This window comes from Notamacropus eugenii, chromosome 2 (genome assembly GCF_028372415.1).
Source record: "Notamacropus eugenii isolate mMacEug1 chromosome 2, mMacEug1.pri_v2, whole genome shotgun sequence".
NCBI classification, from domain to species: Eukaryota; Metazoa; Chordata; class Mammalia; order Diprotodontia; family Macropodidae; genus Notamacropus; species Notamacropus eugenii.
In genome coordinates this window covers 102,711,878-102,730,509 of record NC_092873.1, presented here as the reverse complement: position 1 = coordinate 102,730,509, position 18,632 = coordinate 102,711,878, and the positions used below count along the sequence as shown (strand labels likewise).

General features: G+C 43.4%; 1 protein-coding gene across 2 annotated transcripts; it reads left to right on the top strand.

Annotated features, from left to right (window-relative positions):
- The first annotated feature begins 489 nt into the window (after positions 1 to 489).
- LOC140526123 (gastricsin-like) lies at positions 490 to 18,079 on the top strand. Of its 2 annotated transcripts, none has more exons than XM_072642063.1 (9): positions 490 to 610; positions 10,270 to 10,420; positions 11,192 to 11,309; positions 12,841 to 12,959; positions 13,454 to 13,653; positions 15,241 to 15,363; positions 15,945 to 16,089; positions 16,503 to 16,601; positions 17,772 to 18,079. In XM_072642063.1, coding segments are annotated over exons 1-9 (1,113 nt in total). In that variant the 5' UTR covers positions 490 to 608; the 3' UTR covers positions 17,928 to 18,079. The 2 variants fall into 2 exon arrangements, with proteins under 2 accessions (XP_072498164.1, XP_072498165.1); XM_072642064.1 differs by having other exon boundaries at positions 491 to 652.
- The last annotated feature ends 553 nt before the right edge of the window (positions 18,080 to 18,632 follow it).

The window sequence follows — 18,632 nt, the reverse complement described above, 5'->3', positions numbered from 1 at the left end:
TGGCTACTTTAATCTCCCACAAGTGTTGTAGGCACTATAAGAGTATGATTTGCAGAACACTTGTTGAGATAAATAGATTGAAAGTGGTTTCCTCACCTTACTTGGAATTCTCTGCTCCAATGAAATAAGCCATAGGTCCAGAATTGAAAAAAAAATTCTGCAGATTCATATTGAGATTGTAGTCCATTAAAACCATACAGGGTTACCTTGGGTTTGTAATGTTGAGATTTTGAACCCAAGTGACTTTTCATTTTTCTCTGTAATGAGTACTGGCCCTCTACCTAGCCTCTTACATCTCTATTTGCTTTTTCCTTTGAATCAACTATCAGATGTTGTACCGTTGGGTACTGTGTAACTATCTGTCATCTTTGAGTCATCTGCAAATTTGTGACTATGCATGACTGAGAAAGAGCAGAACACAAGGAACAAGGGATGTGTGGAGGCTGGGGTGTGCTGGTAAATGTTTAACTACTAGCTCTCTGGGGAAAAATGTGCCGCACGACAGCCTTTTAAGTTTAATCGGCAATATTAACATTTTCTCCACCACTTTCTAGAGATAACAGAGTGACGAATCAAGCCCTGACTTGGAGAGTTTGCTGATTTCTAAGATGTAAATTCTCGGAAAATAGAACAATCAGGGTGGGTGTGTTGGGTAAGTGGTAGAGAGACAAGGTTGGGTAGGCACTATTGGGACCTGATTCAAGGGGGCCTTGAAAGTCAGGTAAGTAGTAGAGTTTGAATTTAGTGTGCTAAGAAAAAGAGAAGGCCATCAGGTATTCTTGACAAGGTCAGAGCTATGCCCTGGGAAGCTTGATCTGGCAGAAGTGTATAGGGTTTGGCTGGAGGGAGGCAGACCTTGCTATAGCAGCCTGTCTATGAGGTGAGGAGGGCCTGGACTAGGCTGGTGGTGATGAAAATGGAGATAGAAGCAAGGATTTGAGAAACGTTTTGAGTGAAGGTAGAAAGAAGCCTGAAACTGCCAGACGGAGGATCTTGGAGAGTTGGAGTTTCATGAGTGTCATGGCCCTATTGATGTGCCAGTTGAGTCCTTAGGCTCAGCATACTTAACCCTCATGGATCCTGAGCTGTAACCTTCAGTCCACTCTCCCTGCCCCACTGGAATTGGTCTCTTTCTGAAACTCCAACTTGTTAGTCTTGCTCTGGGGCCCCTGATGCTTTTCATGCCTGCTGGTCCTGCATATAGGTGTGACCTGACCCCAGGGCGCTTGTCTCATCCTATCCTGGTTCTTCTACCCTATGGCATGGGCTGGGAACCTGTGGCCTCAAGGCTACATGTGGCCCTCTAGGTCCTCAAGTGTGACCTTTTGACTGAATCCAAACTTCACAGTACAAATCCCCTTAATAAAATATCTCTCCCCTCCATGGCTAAACTCCTTGAGAAAACTGCCTCCAATCTATATCTTCACTTCCTTTCCTCTTATCTTCTAAACTCTCTGCAGTCCATATTCTCTAAATAAGTAGCTGTGTTATCTTGGGCAAGTCATTTCCCTTCCTGTGGGCTTCAGTTTCTTTTTCTGTAAAATGAGGCTGTTAGACTAAGTTCCCTTCTAGTTCTAAGCTGATTTTTTAAAGTTAGGTTCTGTGAGTTTGTTTATTTTATTTTGAGAACTATAGTTCAACAAAATTGATATCCTTTTGAAATCCTATGTATTTTATTTTAATTTTTTTTGTAGAGGCAACTGGGGGTAAGTAACTTGCCCAGGGTCACATAGCTAGTAAGTGTCAGGTGTCTGAGTCTGGATTTGAACTCAGGTCCTGACTCCAGGGCCTGTGCTCTATCTACTGTGCCCATGAAGCTACTCCCATGTATTTTACTTTATGTATTTAAAAACGTTATTCTGAGAAGAACTCCATAGGCTTCAGTAGACTACAAAAGCAATCCAAGTCACAAGAAAAGGTGAAGAATGCTACTTCTGAATTGCCCAAATGGAATCTACTACCCAGAGAATTACTGAGACTTCTATTCTCTTTGGTTTCTCTTTTGCAAATAACTCTCATCTCTCAACCAGAGGGAGGGTATTAAAGGTACTGAGAAGAGGTCCAGGGCCTCTCTGATCTCCCACCCACCTCCTTCTCCCCCCCAGAAAAATAATTCCTCTACAGACTTCAGTTTCCCTTTCCTAGACCCTCTCTAAACAGCAGGAGTTCTAATAGAGTCACTGCCAGCCTTCTATAGGTAGAGCTGCCTTGCTCCCCTAGACCAAAGCCCAGCATGAGGGGCCAGAAGCTACCCTGAGAATATCTGAGTGTCGAATATGGCCTTCCTCCTTCAGGCTCCCAGGTGACCTCTCTTCCCCTGTATCTGCCATTGTACCTGCCAGTCTTGAGCTCTGGAGCTAGATCTTGTTGTTCTAGGGAACTGAGGGTGCAGGGGGTTGGGGTACAATTTGCTGAGTGTTATCCCATAATCCTGTAGATAACCACATCCTGCTGAGAGCCCAATCAAAGGCCTCATGCTTGGAGAAGGGGGAGAGGTGAAGTGTGAGTACTCAGATCTCATTATCAGTATTTAGTTTGGGGCTTTTGAATGGATCTCTGTTCCTTGTTCTTACTCCCTTATCCAGTGGTTACCTGATTAGGTTCCCTGCCCTACTGCCACAGCCCTCCAGAGATGGATCCTGAAATTTGCTGGGGACATAGCTATACTAGGCATTCATGTACATGAGCCTCTAGCAGGATTTTTTTCAGTGCCCCTCTTTTTCTCTGATACTCAGCCTTTCTGAGAAGGCCTTAATTATGGCAAAGTAGGATCCTCCATTCCCTCTGTATGTCCCCATGGAGTCTCTGGCTAAAACAACTCCACTCTATGTCATTCCTCTTCCTTCTCACACTGTCTTTGTTCTCTTGTCCACTGAGTGGCCCATGAATCTCTAGCCCTGCCATCACAAGGATAGAAATGGAGGAATAAGTACAAATAAATACAAGGTAATTAGATATGGCTCGTGCATCACTGCCTTGTTGTAGTAGAGGGGCTTGCATAATAGTTCAATGAAACTATGAGTTATGCCATGTAGGGTTACTCAAGATAAGTCATAGTGGAGAGTTTTGACAAAAAGTGATCCACTGGAGAAGGAAATGGCAAACCACTCCAGTATCTTTGTCAAGAAAATCCCAGGGACAGTATTAAAATGCTGAAAGAGATGACATTGGTAGATGAGTCCCTCAGATTGGAAAGGGCCTGGCATGCTATGGTCCAGGGGTCATGAAAAGTCCGACACTACTAACCAGCAACAAGAACAGCAAAGTTAGATGCCAGGTAGGTATGGAGAGAGGGCATTAGCAGCTGGAGGAATCAGGAAAAGCTTTATGTAGAAGAAAATGCTGCTTAAGCTGCATCTTGATGGAAAAGCAAGATTTGATGAGATGGAGATGATGGGGGAAAGCATTTTTAGGCATAGAGCCTGAAAACAGGAGATAGAATGCCCTGTGTAAGGAATAGAGAACACCATTTTGGCTGGATTGTCTTAAGTGGGAGGGAGAGTAACGTACAACGAGGCTTGAAAGATTCACTGGATTGTGAAGGACTCTAAAAGTCAAATAAAAGAGTTATATTTTATCCTAGAGGTAACAGAAAAGTGCTGGAGGTTTGTTTTTTTTTTTTGAAGAGGATTGTACTGGGTGAAAAGTGGAGTTTATTAAATGGGAGAGTGACATAGATTTGAAACTAAAAGAAAATAACTTTAGTATCTGGAGAGGATGAATTGGACAGATGAAAAAAAGTGAGACAGAGGGACCAATCAGGAAGTGATTGCAATAATCTAGGCAAGAGATGATGAAACTAAGGTGGTGGCTGTGTGAGCAGAGACAAGGGGCCCGATTCCACTGATTCTGTGAAAGTAGAAATGGCAAGATTTGCCTCCTGATTGGTTATGTGAGAGTGAGGAGTGAAGGATAAAGCTTAGTGAAAGCCTCTGAGACTTGGAAAGATAATGGTGTCCATGGTGAAAGCAGGGAAGTTAGGTAGAGGGGTGAGTTTGGGAGGAAAGATAATGAGTTCTGTTTGGATCATATAGAATATGAGATGTTTTGGGAACATCCAGTTAGCAATGTCCCATGGGGAGTTAGTGATGTGGGGCTGAAACTCAGGAGTGAGGTTAGGACTGGATATATAGATCTGAAAATGATCTACATGGAGCTGATATTAAACTTTTGGGAGCTGATAAAATCCCATTTAGCATACCCTGAGTAACTTGTTAGAAGAGGATAATCTGGGTATCTTTGGCGTAGATAAGGTACAAGTTCTTTACCTTTGCCCTCAAAACAGATGTACATGTACTATAGATTGCCCTTCCTAATTCCTTCTTTTTGCATGTCATTATTAAAATGAGTGTATATAAAAGCCTCTACTAAATTTCCTTGCCAGTATGTAGTCATTGTGTGAAGGTGACTGATTTCTCAAAGGCTTTGGAATGGAAGCTCAAGCTCTAGCATGATCCTATCAAGCTAGGTAGATCAGGCCCAGTTATGGACTTGGTGCTCATTGTTACAGAACCAGCTCTAGTAGAGAGCAGAATTGCTCATGGTCAGAATTCTAACTATTAGGTGATGGAGTTTTTTGACCATAGCAGCTTATCTATGGAATCTATGCAGTGGTAAATATTTGTCTGGTTATGTGTGTGGGGCTACCCTAAGCCACTGACATTACAGATCTTTGCTGATGCCCTTAACCCTAACCTCAGAAGAATGTAAGTTCCTTGAGGGCAGTTACTGCTTGATTTTTTTTTATATCTCTAGCCCCTAGCTTGATACAAGAGATACTTTAGAAATTCTTGTTGAATTTAAATGAATGATAGTGAAAGCAATAGGGAATTGTAGATGAGCTCATGAAGAATGAGAGTGTAGAGAGAGAAGAGGTTGGTGGGTAGAAGAAATTTAATCCCTCTGGTCCTCCATTTCCTCTTTTAGCAAAAGAAGGGGATGGACAAAATACATTCTCTAAATGAATTCTAAGATTCTTTCCCTCATGGTCTCTCCCCTCATGGAGCTTATAGTGGCTATCCCTGCTCAATTTAATGATTCTGCAATAGAATTAGTCTTTCTCAAGGTCTGTCTTCTGGGCTATAGCCCATTGACTCTGGTGTCTGATATACAGGAGAAGCAGAGATTCCCCCACCCCCAGCTTGGATCCTGAGGGCAACCCACTATTCCTTCAACCTATGTGTAAGTGAATCTCTCCCTTAGCCCAGAGTGACTTTTTCTCTTTTTTTCCCTTTTAAATAATATTTTATTTTATTATTACATATAAAGAAAAAATTGCATTCATTTTAAAAACAAGTTTGAATTCCAAATTGTCTCCCTCCCTCACCTCTCCCTTCCCTGAGATGGAAAACAATTTGATACAAATTATATATGTGCAGTCATGTAAAGCATATTTCCATATTAGTCATTCTATGAAAGAAGAAACAGACCAAAAGAAGAAAAAGATGAAAAAAATAAAATGAAAATACAATGCTTTGGTCTGCACTCAGACCCCATCAGTGTGCATAGCATTTTCTAGCATGAGTTCTTTGGAACCGAATCTTAGACTATATTAAAAGGAACAAAACACACAGGGGTAAGTAATATATAAGAAAGAACAACCAGCATGGTGAGAAGCCAGATAATGAAAGGCCTTGAGATCATCATCCTCATCATCATAGTTAACATTTACATAGCATTTACTGCATGGCAGACACTAGCACTTTACAAGTATTAACTCACTTGACCCACACAACTCCAGAAGGTACGTGCTATTATTATTCTCATTTTATAGATGAGAAAACTGAGGTAAGCAGATACCTAGCATTGCATACAGCTAGTGTCTGAGCCCAGATTTGAACTTTGATCTTCCTGACTTCAGGCCCTATGGAGTCACTGTGTCATCGACATGCCATTTTTAGGATATTTTTATAAGGCTCAGTCGATGGAAAGGAATACCTTTATTGTGGCAAGATTTAAAGGTATATGACACATTCTTCAAGTATTTGAAGGATTGCCTTTAGGAAGAGAAGTTGTTCTGCTTTACTGTAAGGGCAAAACTATACACTGAGGTCCCTTCTAGTTCTGAGACTGTGTGAATTTGTGATCCTTCTCACTCTAACATGTTTCCACATTTTGACTTTAAGTCAGATCTCATACAGTGCAGTAGAGAATCAAGGAGGATTCATCAGAGTTCTTAGAGCTCAAATAAACCTTAGAGATAAATCTAGCATAGCTCCCTCATTTTACTGGTAAGGACAATCAGGCCTAGAGAATTTAACTGACTTTGCCCAGATAATATAGTTAGTAAATACCACATATCACAGCTGATATCTAAGGTTTTTTTTGTTCATTTTCTTCCCAAATCAGTGCTCTTTGACTTTTTCCAAGTACCACTTTTTCTATGATTTTCTTGATTCTTTCAGCTGCTGGTGCCCTCCCTAGTGACTTTTTCTTACAGAAAGAGTGACCACAGTGCCTCAAGAACTATTTCTTCCAAATGATTGTCTTTCCATCTTCCTTTCTCAAGGAAAGTCCTTCCGAATCTTTTCTCTGCACAGTACTTCCCTGTAAACTAGAGAGTGACAACATTGTCATTTCACTCCATCCCTTCCACAGTCCCAAGCTAGGCTTGATAGCCTGAGACATGAGGAGAAGGGAAGGGGTCCCACATTTAATTTATACTTGGTTATCATGTTAACTTTGGCTCTATTTGTTTGGGACCAAGAGGCTCTGGGTACTTAAGAGCAGATTATGCAGCCAAGCTTTGGATAAAAAGCTAAGACCCTGTCATCTCCTGGCCTGCCATTCATACCAACTGATTATTCTGTTGACTGAGGCTGGCAGGAGGAAGTGGGGAGGAGGGGAGATACCCCACTCTGGGTGTATATATGTGGGAGGCCCCAGTGGTTCCCTTCAGCTCAGAGAGGGTGGTATCTGCAGGAGCTGCTTGAAGAAGAAGCAATCATGATGAAGTGGCTGATTATTGCCCTTGTCTGCCTCCATTTTTCAGAGGCAGACAAGATCATCAAGTAAGTCCTGAGGTTGGGGCGGGGGGGGAGGTTTGGAGAAAACTAATGACAGGGAATAGGGCACAGGAGAGAGAAGGGAAGGGGAACCGCAACGTACTGGGAAGAGCCCTGAACTGGGAGTCAGAATAGCTGGGTTGGAATTATTACCTCTAGTATAATGTGCAATTCATTTAACCTCCCTGGGCCTCAGTTTCCTTAAAATAATAATAAAAATAATAATGGTTAGCATTGTAAAGTGTCTGATGGTTCACAAAATGCTTACAATATTTGTAAAGTGTTTGGTACAGTGCCTGACATGTAGTATGCATCATATAAATGCTTATCCCTGTCCTTCCTGCCTTACTTCCCTTTTACATGTTAACTCATTTGATCCTTACACCAATCCTGGGAAGTAAGTGCTTTTAATATCATTTCCATTTTATAGATTAGGAAAACTGAGGCAAAGAGAAGTTAAATGCTTTACCCAAGGTCCCATAGCTTACTAGCTGATAGATTAGATTTGAATTCAGATCTTCCTGACTCCGTGTTCTTTTTCTCTATCCACTGAGTCATCTATTTGCTCTCTTTGCTATACAATGAGTTAGATGAGACTCGAGACATTTTGGGAAAGGTGTAAAAGTCTTGACTTTGCAGTTGAAGCACCTGGGTTCAGATTTTGGATCTGTCACTTACAACCCAGATGACTTTGGGCAAGTCCCTTATACTCTCTGGATTTTAATTTCTTGATGTGCAAAAACAGAGGACTGAGCTATAGGACCTCTGAAATACCTTATAATGTCAGGTTTATGAGCCTATTATCTTAGGAAAGAGGGAGGACCACCAGGAAAGTAAGTCATTGTGTGATCATCAAGTAAATCTGTAGCACAGAGACTTTGGAATGGCAAAGAAAGAACCCGAAGAAATTGGGCTATGAGAGAAATGGCTGTAGTAAAGGATTGACTCAATGTCCCTAGGTTCATCCTTGCCAACCCAACCCTCCAAACTAGAATTTCCAATGTCCATGTCAATTCAATTAAAACCAACAAGCATTTATTAAACACTTACTCTGTATAAGACAGGCACAAAATTTTTTTAAAAAAATGAAATAGTTTCTGAAGAAACTTCCATTCTATAGGGAGGGAGGGATGTGATAGTGGAAGGAAACAAACATTAATTAAACAGGATTGGGGTGGGCGAGACTCCTAATAAGTCTGAGCATTTGATGGGGACAAGACTGACTTTGTTTTAAAGGGAAAAAGAATGTGGGAAGATTTGAATAGGATCAAAGAGTGACAAGTAGCCTGGGGTGATCCAGAGGCAACAAAGAAGGGGTCTAGATGGAATTAAGGGGTGGGAAGCAGCCTGGGGTGGTCCAAAGGCAACAGACACTGAAAGGCTGGGTTGAGTCAGAGGTAACAGAGAATGGAGGGTTGGACCGACAATGAAAGGACAGTTGAAAGGATTATTGAGTATCTAGGTGGGGATGTGTGGGAAAGTTAAGGAGCTGGGGTGTGTTTTTGGGATCCAGGTCCCATATACCATCAGACAGTATGCTAAGTGCTTTTTAAGTGTTATCTCTTTTTATCCTCACAGCAACTCTGGGAGGTAGATGTTATTGTTGGAGGGAATGAGTGGTGCTGAGCACCATGTGTAGAGAGGGACTCACATGTTTTGAGGACCTGTCATTGTGTGTGGCTCTAAGAGAGGCAAAATAGACAGGTCTAACCTCTTCTTCTCCCTCTCTTCTCCAAGGGCAACTTTCATTCCTGCCAGGAGGGAAAGTAGGAGGTTGGGGATGGAGGCCACTCTCTGGACTAGCTTATACCCATCTCCTCCCTTAAATATTTTGAGTCTATGGGATATAACTGGGCTCCACCTAACTTCTGATCATTTTGTCATTTAGAGAAGAAGGGGGACCCTATATTCAAGACTTGATCCCTTTCTCATCAAATATCAATTCCACAATGAACACATATAGAGAACAGCAAAGAAAACTCATTTATCCAAATCATACCAAAACAGAAATCAGAGAAGGTATACATAGGAGAATATATACCAGACAATATAATGAAAAAACTATCCCATAGGGAGTTAAATAACCCAGTTCAGCCAAGAGAAGGTCCTAGGTTGAACCTAAGAGAAAACTCCCCAAAGTCTCTAGAGTAACAACTTGGGGATAGAGACATGAAGGACACTGCTTGCTCCTCTCATGTCTCCCCAGAGTTTTTTACCTCAGTAACCAGAAATGGGGTTGGCCTCTTCCATTTTCTTTCTTGAAGCTGGAAGCCAGAAATACCTGAAGCAATTCAGTCCTTGAAGAGTCTTCAATAAGACTGATGTACCAAGAGTCCCAAATGGAACTGGCCCTGAAGAGTCCCAAAGAGGATCTCAAAGGGGACTCTTGTTTGGAGAGTCCCAAAAGGGACTGGCAAAGAGTGGAGCTCTCTCATTACTTGCTAACTCTATCCTTCCCACTCACTGAGGGCAGGGCATTCATCTCCACCAATAAGAAAAGAGTCCTCTACCTATGGGCATGGGGGTGAGGTTACATCATTATTCCCATTTTGCAATGGAGTTAACTAAGGCAGACAGAGGTGAAGTGATTTTTCCAAAGGTCAAACAGCCAGTGTCAGAGGCAGATTTGAACTCAGGTCTTCCTGACTTCAGGTCCTGAGATCTTTCCACTGTATCACCTAGCTGCCTGGGACATAGGAGTAAGCTGGAGAGAAAATAGAACCCATGCAGAGAAAAAAATAGAAAAAAAGAAGTAAAAAGAAAAAGTATGCAAAGAGTTAGCTAGGTGGCACTGCAGTAGATCATCTTCATGAGTTCAAATCTGGCCTCAAACAATTACTAGCTTGGAGAAGGAAATATCAAATCACTCCAGTTTCTTTGACAAGAAAACCCTACATGGGGTCACAGAGAGTGAAACCTGACTAAAACAAGTGAACAACAATGTACAAAGTCAATATAAAGGAACTTCTGAGCAAGGAAAGCGCATACTACCTGCTGGAGGCCAGCCTTGGAAGGTCTTCTGTCAAAGATGGTAGCTGAAGTGAGAAGATTAAGATCTCATTCCTGAAAATCTGGGTCTGAGAGAGACTAGGTTGCACAGTCATAGACAAAGGTAGGAGGGAGTTATACTTTCTGTCTCTGAGTTCTTCTTGCTCCTGCTCTGTGGAGCATTTGCTGCTGGATTGTGGGTGGGATTGGTTGAGTCAGGGAGGAAGTGAGTTCTGGGACAGTTACACTGATAGAACCTCCTCCTATGCCCTCCCAGGTTTCCTCTGAAGAGGTTCAAATCCATGAAGCAGGTGATGAAGGAGAAGGGGGTGCTGCATGATTTCTTGAAGAACCACAGACAGGACCCTGCCACCAAGTACTTCAACCAGTTTGCTGCTGACAATGAGCCCCTGGCCAATTATATGGATGTGAGTGAGCATCTTCTCTCTTCAGGCTGAAGCCTGACTCAGCTCTCCTGGGATCCTTGCGACTCATGGCTCAGAGTGTCATCATAGTCAGTCATGAGCATCTCCTGGGGGGAAGATCCTGGATGACAGAAAAAATGAGATATGCTCTTTGCTCTTAGGAAACTCCCAGTTTGACAGAGAAGGACAAAGTCCTTGCTTGGAGGGTCCTTCCATTCTAATGGAGATGACCATGCTGAGACTCAAGATAGGACCTGCCATGTTGTTGCAACGGCAGGTGAATATAGCTAAGGAACAGGTTGGATGACAGTATCAGGAACCACAGAGGTCTTGGGAGGCTAGAGCACTCAACCAAATCAAATATGATGAAACTGAATAGGGAGAAATGGAAAGCCTTAGACTTTATTTAAAGGAACTCTACCTGAGTAGAGTTGACTCCTGAGTCAATCAGGTTTTCCCTCTCCAGAACTGTTTAATCCAAGACTGGACGACCATGTGTCTGGTACTTTACAGAAATCATTTTTCAGCTATAGGCTGTCTTGGAAGGTCCCTGAAGGCCCTTCCATCCCTGAGTTTCTGTGGCTCCGTGGTTGAAGGCAGAATTAAAGATGGAGTACACTTGTTCCTACAGTCCAGCCTTGCTAGATTCTGCTAGATCATAGATGGGCAGGAGATGATCTGAGCGTACAGGACAATTAGCATTTCTTAAGAAATTACTATGTGTCAAGCAGGGACATAGTCTCTGCAGTAAGCTAACCCGGTCTTCCTCCCTAGATGTCCTACTATGGGGAGATCAGCATTGGAACCCCAGCCCAGAACTTCCTGGTCCTCTTTGACACTGGCTCCTCCAACCTCTGGGTGAACTCCATCTATTGCCAGAGCGAGGCCTGCAGTGAGTACCCCTGGGTGGAGGGAAGGGAGGGAGGGAAAAAATAGTCAACTGAAAAATGCAGGGCACCTACCACAAAGGAGGCAAGGAAGGACTGCTGGGTGAAACTGAGGGTCAGAATGGACTAGCAATTTTTTCAGGGTAACAAAACACACCCAAAGCAGAGCTGAGAAGAATCACTCATCTCATTTTATTCCACTCCAACCTACATGTTTTTATGATAGGTACTGTGTTTCTATAGAGGGGGTGGGATGCAAGGGAAGTATAAGATTTGGTCCTAGCTCTGCCATCATCTAGGTAGACAGGACATGCATAGATCTATTCTATCTCTGGTGAATATCCTTGGGTTGGGGTCACTGTAGATCTGGTTATTGGGCAGAAATAGGAAGGTGGAGAAAAAGCAGATCAGAGGGAATGGAAGGTATGGTCAGACTGATGGCAGCTGGGAAGGGATAGAGGAGAAAAATAGTTGGAAGCTGCTGACCCCCATCAGGGGAGGTAGTTTTGGATTAAACCTTAGCTCTCCTTAGTTCCCAAGTCTTCTGTGTAGATCTTGGAAAACCTCTATGCCAATACTGCTTCTACTTTCTGACTATGTGCCTACCAATAGGTTGTCCTTACTGCCCCAAAGCAACTCTTTAAGACTGTCAATCAGTAGATCATCTAGGATGTATTAAGTGCCTGCTATGTGCTAGGCACTTTTGCTGAATTTATAAGACTAAGTTTCAGGTAATTTCCACGCTGTGAAGATGACACACTCACAGAATCATAGTTATGCATTCCCCCCAAAGTCAGAATATCATTATGTGCCAGATTGGGAGGTACCAACAGTACGTGCTGGAGGAGTTTGGGAGAGGGGGAGCTTCTCATGGACTAGGAGTACTCAGGGAAGAACATGTGGGAATCAACACTTCAACTGAGTTCTGAAGATGAATATGGATCCTGGGAGATAGAGTTGGAGGAGACCTTAGAGGTTGAATGGAGAAGAGAAGAAAGGGCACTCTTCAAGGCAAAGACATGAGAATTCCATTCAGAAAAGAACAGACATGAAAGGGAAAAATCTGTGGCAGTCTTCTTTAAACCCCAACCCCTCAGGAACCTGCTTCTCCTGTCCAGTAGGTCAACTCTTCACTGTCCCCGTCTGAGGGCTGGAGATTAATTGGTGATTCCATATAAGGGCCATCAGAGGCAGTGGTAATGATGATGATGATGATGATGATGGTGGTGGTGATGATGATAATAATGAGCCACACAATATCAGGCTTTAACTGCTAACGGACTTTTAGCCACTACGTAAGACGGGGAGTACAGATATTATTATCCCCATTTTCCAGATGAGGAAGCTGAGCCTTTAAAAAGTTATATGACTTTCTCAGAGTCATATGGCTACTGAATAGCACAGATGAGACTTGGACCAAGATCTTATGATTCCAGAATGCTCTTTCCATTGCACTACAATGCAGAGAAGTGGGAAATGGGGTGATGAGATCTGGACATATTTGCATCTACTGACATCCTCTTTTTGTGTGAACAGCCACTCATCCCCAGTTCAACCCCAGTGACTCTTCCACCTTCTCCAGCAGTGGACAGACCTTCTCTATTCAGTATGGAACTGGGAGCCTGACTGGAATCTTTGGCTATGACACTGTGACAGTGAGTAGTAATGGAGGAATGTGATAAAGGGGAATGCATGAGTGGTCACCCAGTGGCAGGGGAGCCCCTGGTCCAGCTATGGGGCTTGAACACCTGGGAGCCTGGAAGTGTGGGAGTCCAGCTGCCAGAGGCAGCAGGCTGAGTTTCTAAGTTTCTTTTCAAGTTTGTGAAGAGAGTGGCCATAGATGAGAGGAAGCTCTTCCTCTCTGGTTTTTCTTTCTCTTCCTTTTGCAGTGAGCTTAGTCTGGCTTCAGGAACCTTAAGGAGCATCAGGCATGTGGGGAGGAGGATCAAAGCTATGTGTCATGCTGCCCCCATATAGAGAAGGTCCCAAGTCCCCATAGGTACCCTTCCTCCTCTACCCTCCCCACCACAAGAGCTACATCAGGACAGAGTTTGGGTGGGTCATGACTCTCTCCTCACTTACCACACTAAGGTGGGGAGACTTCTTCTGAGCCAGCCCTTCCTGATGGACTTCTCCTCCAACCCCATAGATCCAGGGCATCTCTATCACCAACCAGGAGTTTGGCCTGAGTGAGACTGAGCCTGGCAGCAGCTTTGTGTATGCCAATTTTGATGGGATCCTGGGCCTGGCCTATCCTGCCATCAGCTCTGGTGGGGCCACCACTGTCATGCAGGGCTTCCTGAAGGAGGACTTGCTCAATGCCCCTGTCTTTGCCTTCTACCTTAGTGGGTAGGTGACTTGGCTTACTTCTTCCTCTGCTCTGTCATCCTCCCCCTGACCCTGTCTGGTCTCCTGGTCCCAGGGTGTGAAATTCTCTATGGCAGAACTTCTTAACCTGGACTTTATGAATATATATACATACATATACATACACACATTTATGTATACATACATAACTGTTTTTCAATATAATCAATTTCTTTTGCAACCCTATGAATTTTATTTTATACATTTTAAAATATGATTCTGTGAAAGGGGTCGCGGTCTTCACCAGACCTCCAAAGGCACCTGTCACACACCCAGAAAAGATTAAGAACTCCTCTTCTGTGACTCTTTTCTTTCCTCTCCTCTCCCAATAGAGAAGTTGATGAATTCATTTGTATTTATTGAATACTTGCCATGAAGGTGGTATGGGGATGGGGATGGGTCAGGGAGGAGAGTGGATGTAGGGAAGCTAAGAGGTGGTTTCTACCCTCAAGAGGTTTACTGAGGATTAGCTGAAGAGGAGGGGTTAGTTCCTGGATTGACTTGACAGATGTACAGCAGGTGAGGGGGTCAGTGAGGAGACTGACCTGGCTGCCAAGATCGTTGCCTATTGGGGAGGAGTGGGACATGAGTTGGATAAGGAGTTTAGGGAAGCTCTGGAAGGTCAGACAAAGATTTGCAATCACAGTTACTCCACTTTTCCCAGTCTATATTGACAGACTCTGAGGTATATAAAGAGCATTGTCTCACATATAAAGAGAGACTATAGAGAGCACTTTCATCAGTTTAGGATGGGAAAGAATCTTGGAGGTTGTCTAATCCAGCATCCTTTGAGAGATAAAACAACTGGATAGGTAAAGAGAAGGGAATGGAGATTTCATTTGTATAGGGAGTTCCCTGGTAGGAAGCTCTCTACCAATAAAAGTTATTTTTTTAATTGTTCAATCATGTCTGACTCTTTGCGACCCCATTTGGGGTTTTCTGGCAGAAATATTGAAGTAGTTTGCCATTTACTTCTCCAGCTCATTTTACAGATGAAGAAACTGAGGCAAACAGGGGCTTGCCCAAGGGCACACAGCTATTAATTTTCTGAGGCTGGTTTTGAACTCAGGATGAGTCTTCCTAACTCCAATTCCAGCACTCTATCCCCTACAGCGCCACCTAGCTGCCTCAATGCAATTCACAGCCTTGGAAATTACAGTGAGAAGTTAAGTAACTTGCTTAACCTTTATACAACCATTGTAGAGAGAGGTGGGACTAGACTTCCAGCTTCCTGGCTGTGGAAGACCACCTCTCTATTCACTCTGTCATGTTGCTCCTTCAAAGACTCAGAGGCCTAGGAAATGTATCTCCCTACTGCCCTAGGATGAACTCACAGGTGTCAGCTCCAAAGTTCACTAGCTCCTTGACCCTGGTTGTTAGTAGGGATCTTGGCTGGCCTATTCTTCTTTGTGAGAAGTAGAGCAGTGGAGGATGGGTTGCTGATGAGTAATCAGGGACTGTGGCCTGAGTAAGAACAGTTGTGGGAGGAAGTAGGAAAAGAGAAGGACCCCTTTTCCCTTGCCTGTCCCTGCCTATTCCCCAAAGCCGATATTTTCTCTGTGTCCTTAGGGATGAGAATTCTGACAATGGTGGTGAAGTCACTTTTGGAGGAGTGAACACCAACCTGTACACTGGAGACATCCACTGGGCTCCTGTCACTGAGGAAGCTTACTGGCAGATTGGCATTAGTGGGTATGTGAAGTGTGGTGGGAAGAGGGGGAGAGGGATTCAGAATGGATATATTAATGAAGATTATTCCTTCAGTGTGAAAAAATGGTGTCTTTAGAGGGAAGAGACCTGAAGTCTTAGGAGAAATGTCATGGCTCCTATGGGTTGATATCCTGAGTCTTTATATAAAATAGATTTTACAAAGAAAGGATGAGATCAAGTCTAGAGGGACCAACTCTATGATGGGTCTATAAATAAGAAAGATGAGTAAGGGGAATGGAGGTGTGGGACTCATGCCCCTAATCTGGGAAGGGGACAGAAGTAAAAAAAAGTTCCATTGTCCCAAATCCTGGCTCAAGGTGAAGGGAGAAAGCCCAGCAGATTCAGAAGCTTTGACTTGGGGACCACCAAGATGACCCAGGCCTGGAATTCCTCAACCTGGTTTTTCTCTAAAATGAGAGGAGTGGTATTTTGTCAGCAAAGGACAAATTGAGACTGATGTGGGAGAGATCCCTGAATGCATGCAAGGGAGATCCTTGAATGCATGCAATCATTGAAGGCGCATGACCAAGATTTTTCTCTCACCAGTGGTTGTCTTCCTTCAGGTTCTCCTTTGGTGGCAAGTCTACTGGCTGGTGCTCTGAAGGTTGCCAAGCTATTGTGGACACTGGCACTTCCCTCCTCACTGCTCCCCAGGATATCTTCTCTGAGCTGATGCAGTACATTGGAGCTGAAGAGGATGAAGGAGGTGTAAGGGATCCTCTCTAAGCCTCAGTTTCCTCATCTACAAAATGGGGATAATTATACTTGGATTCAGTATTTCACTGGATTGCTTGGGGAAAAGCACTCTGTAAACCTTAAAATGCTCAGTATATTGAAGCTGGGATCATCATTATTGGTTTAACTAAAAACCCTGCAGCTCTGACCCCTGTCTCCATTCATGAGGATTACATTCAGAGTTAGGAGTCCCTTGGTTGGGGTGTGGTTTGATCAATGCTCTGGGGCAGGGCTGATATGGAGAGGGTTCCTAGTGGAAGGTAGAATTTGGGCCAGGAATCTCTATCCTGAACATATTCTAGAAGCTCTGGGGACTTATGAGAGGATGGAGCTCTTAGTACCTGCCCCCATAAGCATATCTTTCTTCCTGTTTCTCTGTCTCCCAGTACTTTGTTAGTTGCAGCAATATCAAGAGCCTGCCTACCCTGACCTTCAACATCAATGGTGTCGACTTCCCCCTTCCTCCCTCTGCCTATGTCCTTTCGGTGAGTCCCTTTTATTCCCCTACCTAGGCATTCTAGCATTCTCAGAGGTGGTCCCGGTGAGCAGGGACAGTAAAGGAGGGAGGAACTCCTCTCCTTCTTGGACAGAAGATGAAAATTGAGCTGTAGGTTAGAGGAGGGACCAGATCATACCCTCAGATATACCTTGCTCCCTCTCCTCCAAGTTCCTTGGGATGAAAAGGATGAAAGAACACATGGTTGGGGGACTGGGGGAAATAGATACACCCCTATGACATAACTTTACATGATGTAATGTAATAGAATCCTAGATTCTCAGTACTGGAAGGGGCATTAGTGATAATCTGGTCCAACTCCCACACAAAAGAGTCATCTCTGCTATAACATCTCCATGAGGTAGTCTTCCACATCAGCTTGAATTCTTTCAGGGATGGGGAGCTCAGTGTTTCATGAGGCAGCCTGTTCCATTTTGTAGGTCCTAGACTTGGGGCCAAGAGCAGAGAGAGATGATTAAAGGTTAATTCTTAGCTCTCTCTAGTTAAGGCATCGGTTCTTCCTTAGGGCAACTTTCCTGACTTGTCTCCTGTACCCCATTTTGGAAATTTTCTTGGAGGACTGTAGGGGCACAGAATAGAAGTTGATAAGCAGATAAGTGGGGAGATAGAGAGATGGATAGATAAATGATAAACAGAACATATGTTAAATGCTTACTATGTGCCAGGTAGTGTGCTAAGTTCAATATGATTCATGTGATATGCTAATGAATCAGTCATTATCAAACATTAAATAATGTGCTCACCATGGTGCTAGGTACAGAGTGTATGCATATATGTGTTGGGGATTTATGGAGAGATAGAAACTATAATCTGGGCTCTTTTGGATTTTCCAATATAAGTGCAAAGGAGGTTAAACAAAGAGAAAACAATGATACCTAACAATGAGTGTTCATTCCCTGCCCTACCTTCCCATCTCCTTAGTGGCAAGATTAATCCAAGGGAGGGACAGGTCCTTATGAGATGGGGTGGTCATAGAAGGTTTTCTAGAGAAGATTTAGAACTTTTCCTGCCCAGAGAAAGAAGTTGAAGTCCAAGGCAAATATCTCCTGCTCAATGAGTCCCACTTTTAGAGAGTCAAAGGCAGCTTCCTAGAGGAAGTGGGTCTTCATGGTTGATGGACTCCTCTTCTTCTCTCCAGGGTGATAGCACCTACTGTGAGGTGGGGATCATGGCCACTTACCTGAGTTCTGAGAGTGGCGAGCCCCTCTGGATACTTGGGGATGTTTTCCTGAGGAACTACTACTCTGTCTTTGACCTTGGCAACAACAGGGTGGGCTTCGCCAGCCTGGCCTAAGCTCCTCTTCTAACCTTTTTTATGTTCCTAGCTCTTGGAACTGTCCTTAACTCTTTTTGTTTTCCTCCCTTCCTATCTGTCTCTCCTGGTGCATTCTGGATCTTCATTCTGGAGCCTGGGAATGTAGAAATAAAATTAATTCTAACTCTTCATTCATTTGTCCATTCATTCAACCTGTATCAAGCTTTTACTGCATGGGAAACCATGTACTAGGTGTTGGTGCTGGCACCTCCAGAGATTAGCTATGGTATAATCCCAGCTGTTACTGAGTTTTCAGTCTTGTAGAGAAATAGAAATACCAATACTTGTAACCATATGATAAATCCATTAAAGAAGCTTCAAAGAAAATGTTACATGAAGTCTGAGTTATATGAGGTGGGATGGAAGGGAAGGTAATTCCTGATCAGTGGACTGTTCTGGCTTATAAATGAACTTTGTAGGGTTGCAATGAAGTATCCAACTGAAATTGCTTTATCCTGAACAGTTCTATCTATGCATCATGCTCTACTCTTTTAGTAAGCCCAAAGTTTTTGTTCTGGAATGTCTATCAATCAATCAATTAACAAGATTTTTTTGAACACCTACTCTTTGTGCCAAGTACTGGGTCTCCTCAAATGGTACTTCTATGAACCACTCACAGGCCCCACACTACTTCCTCAATTCTTTCCAAGACCATTGTGTATTCTGCTCCACCAGAGCACCCCA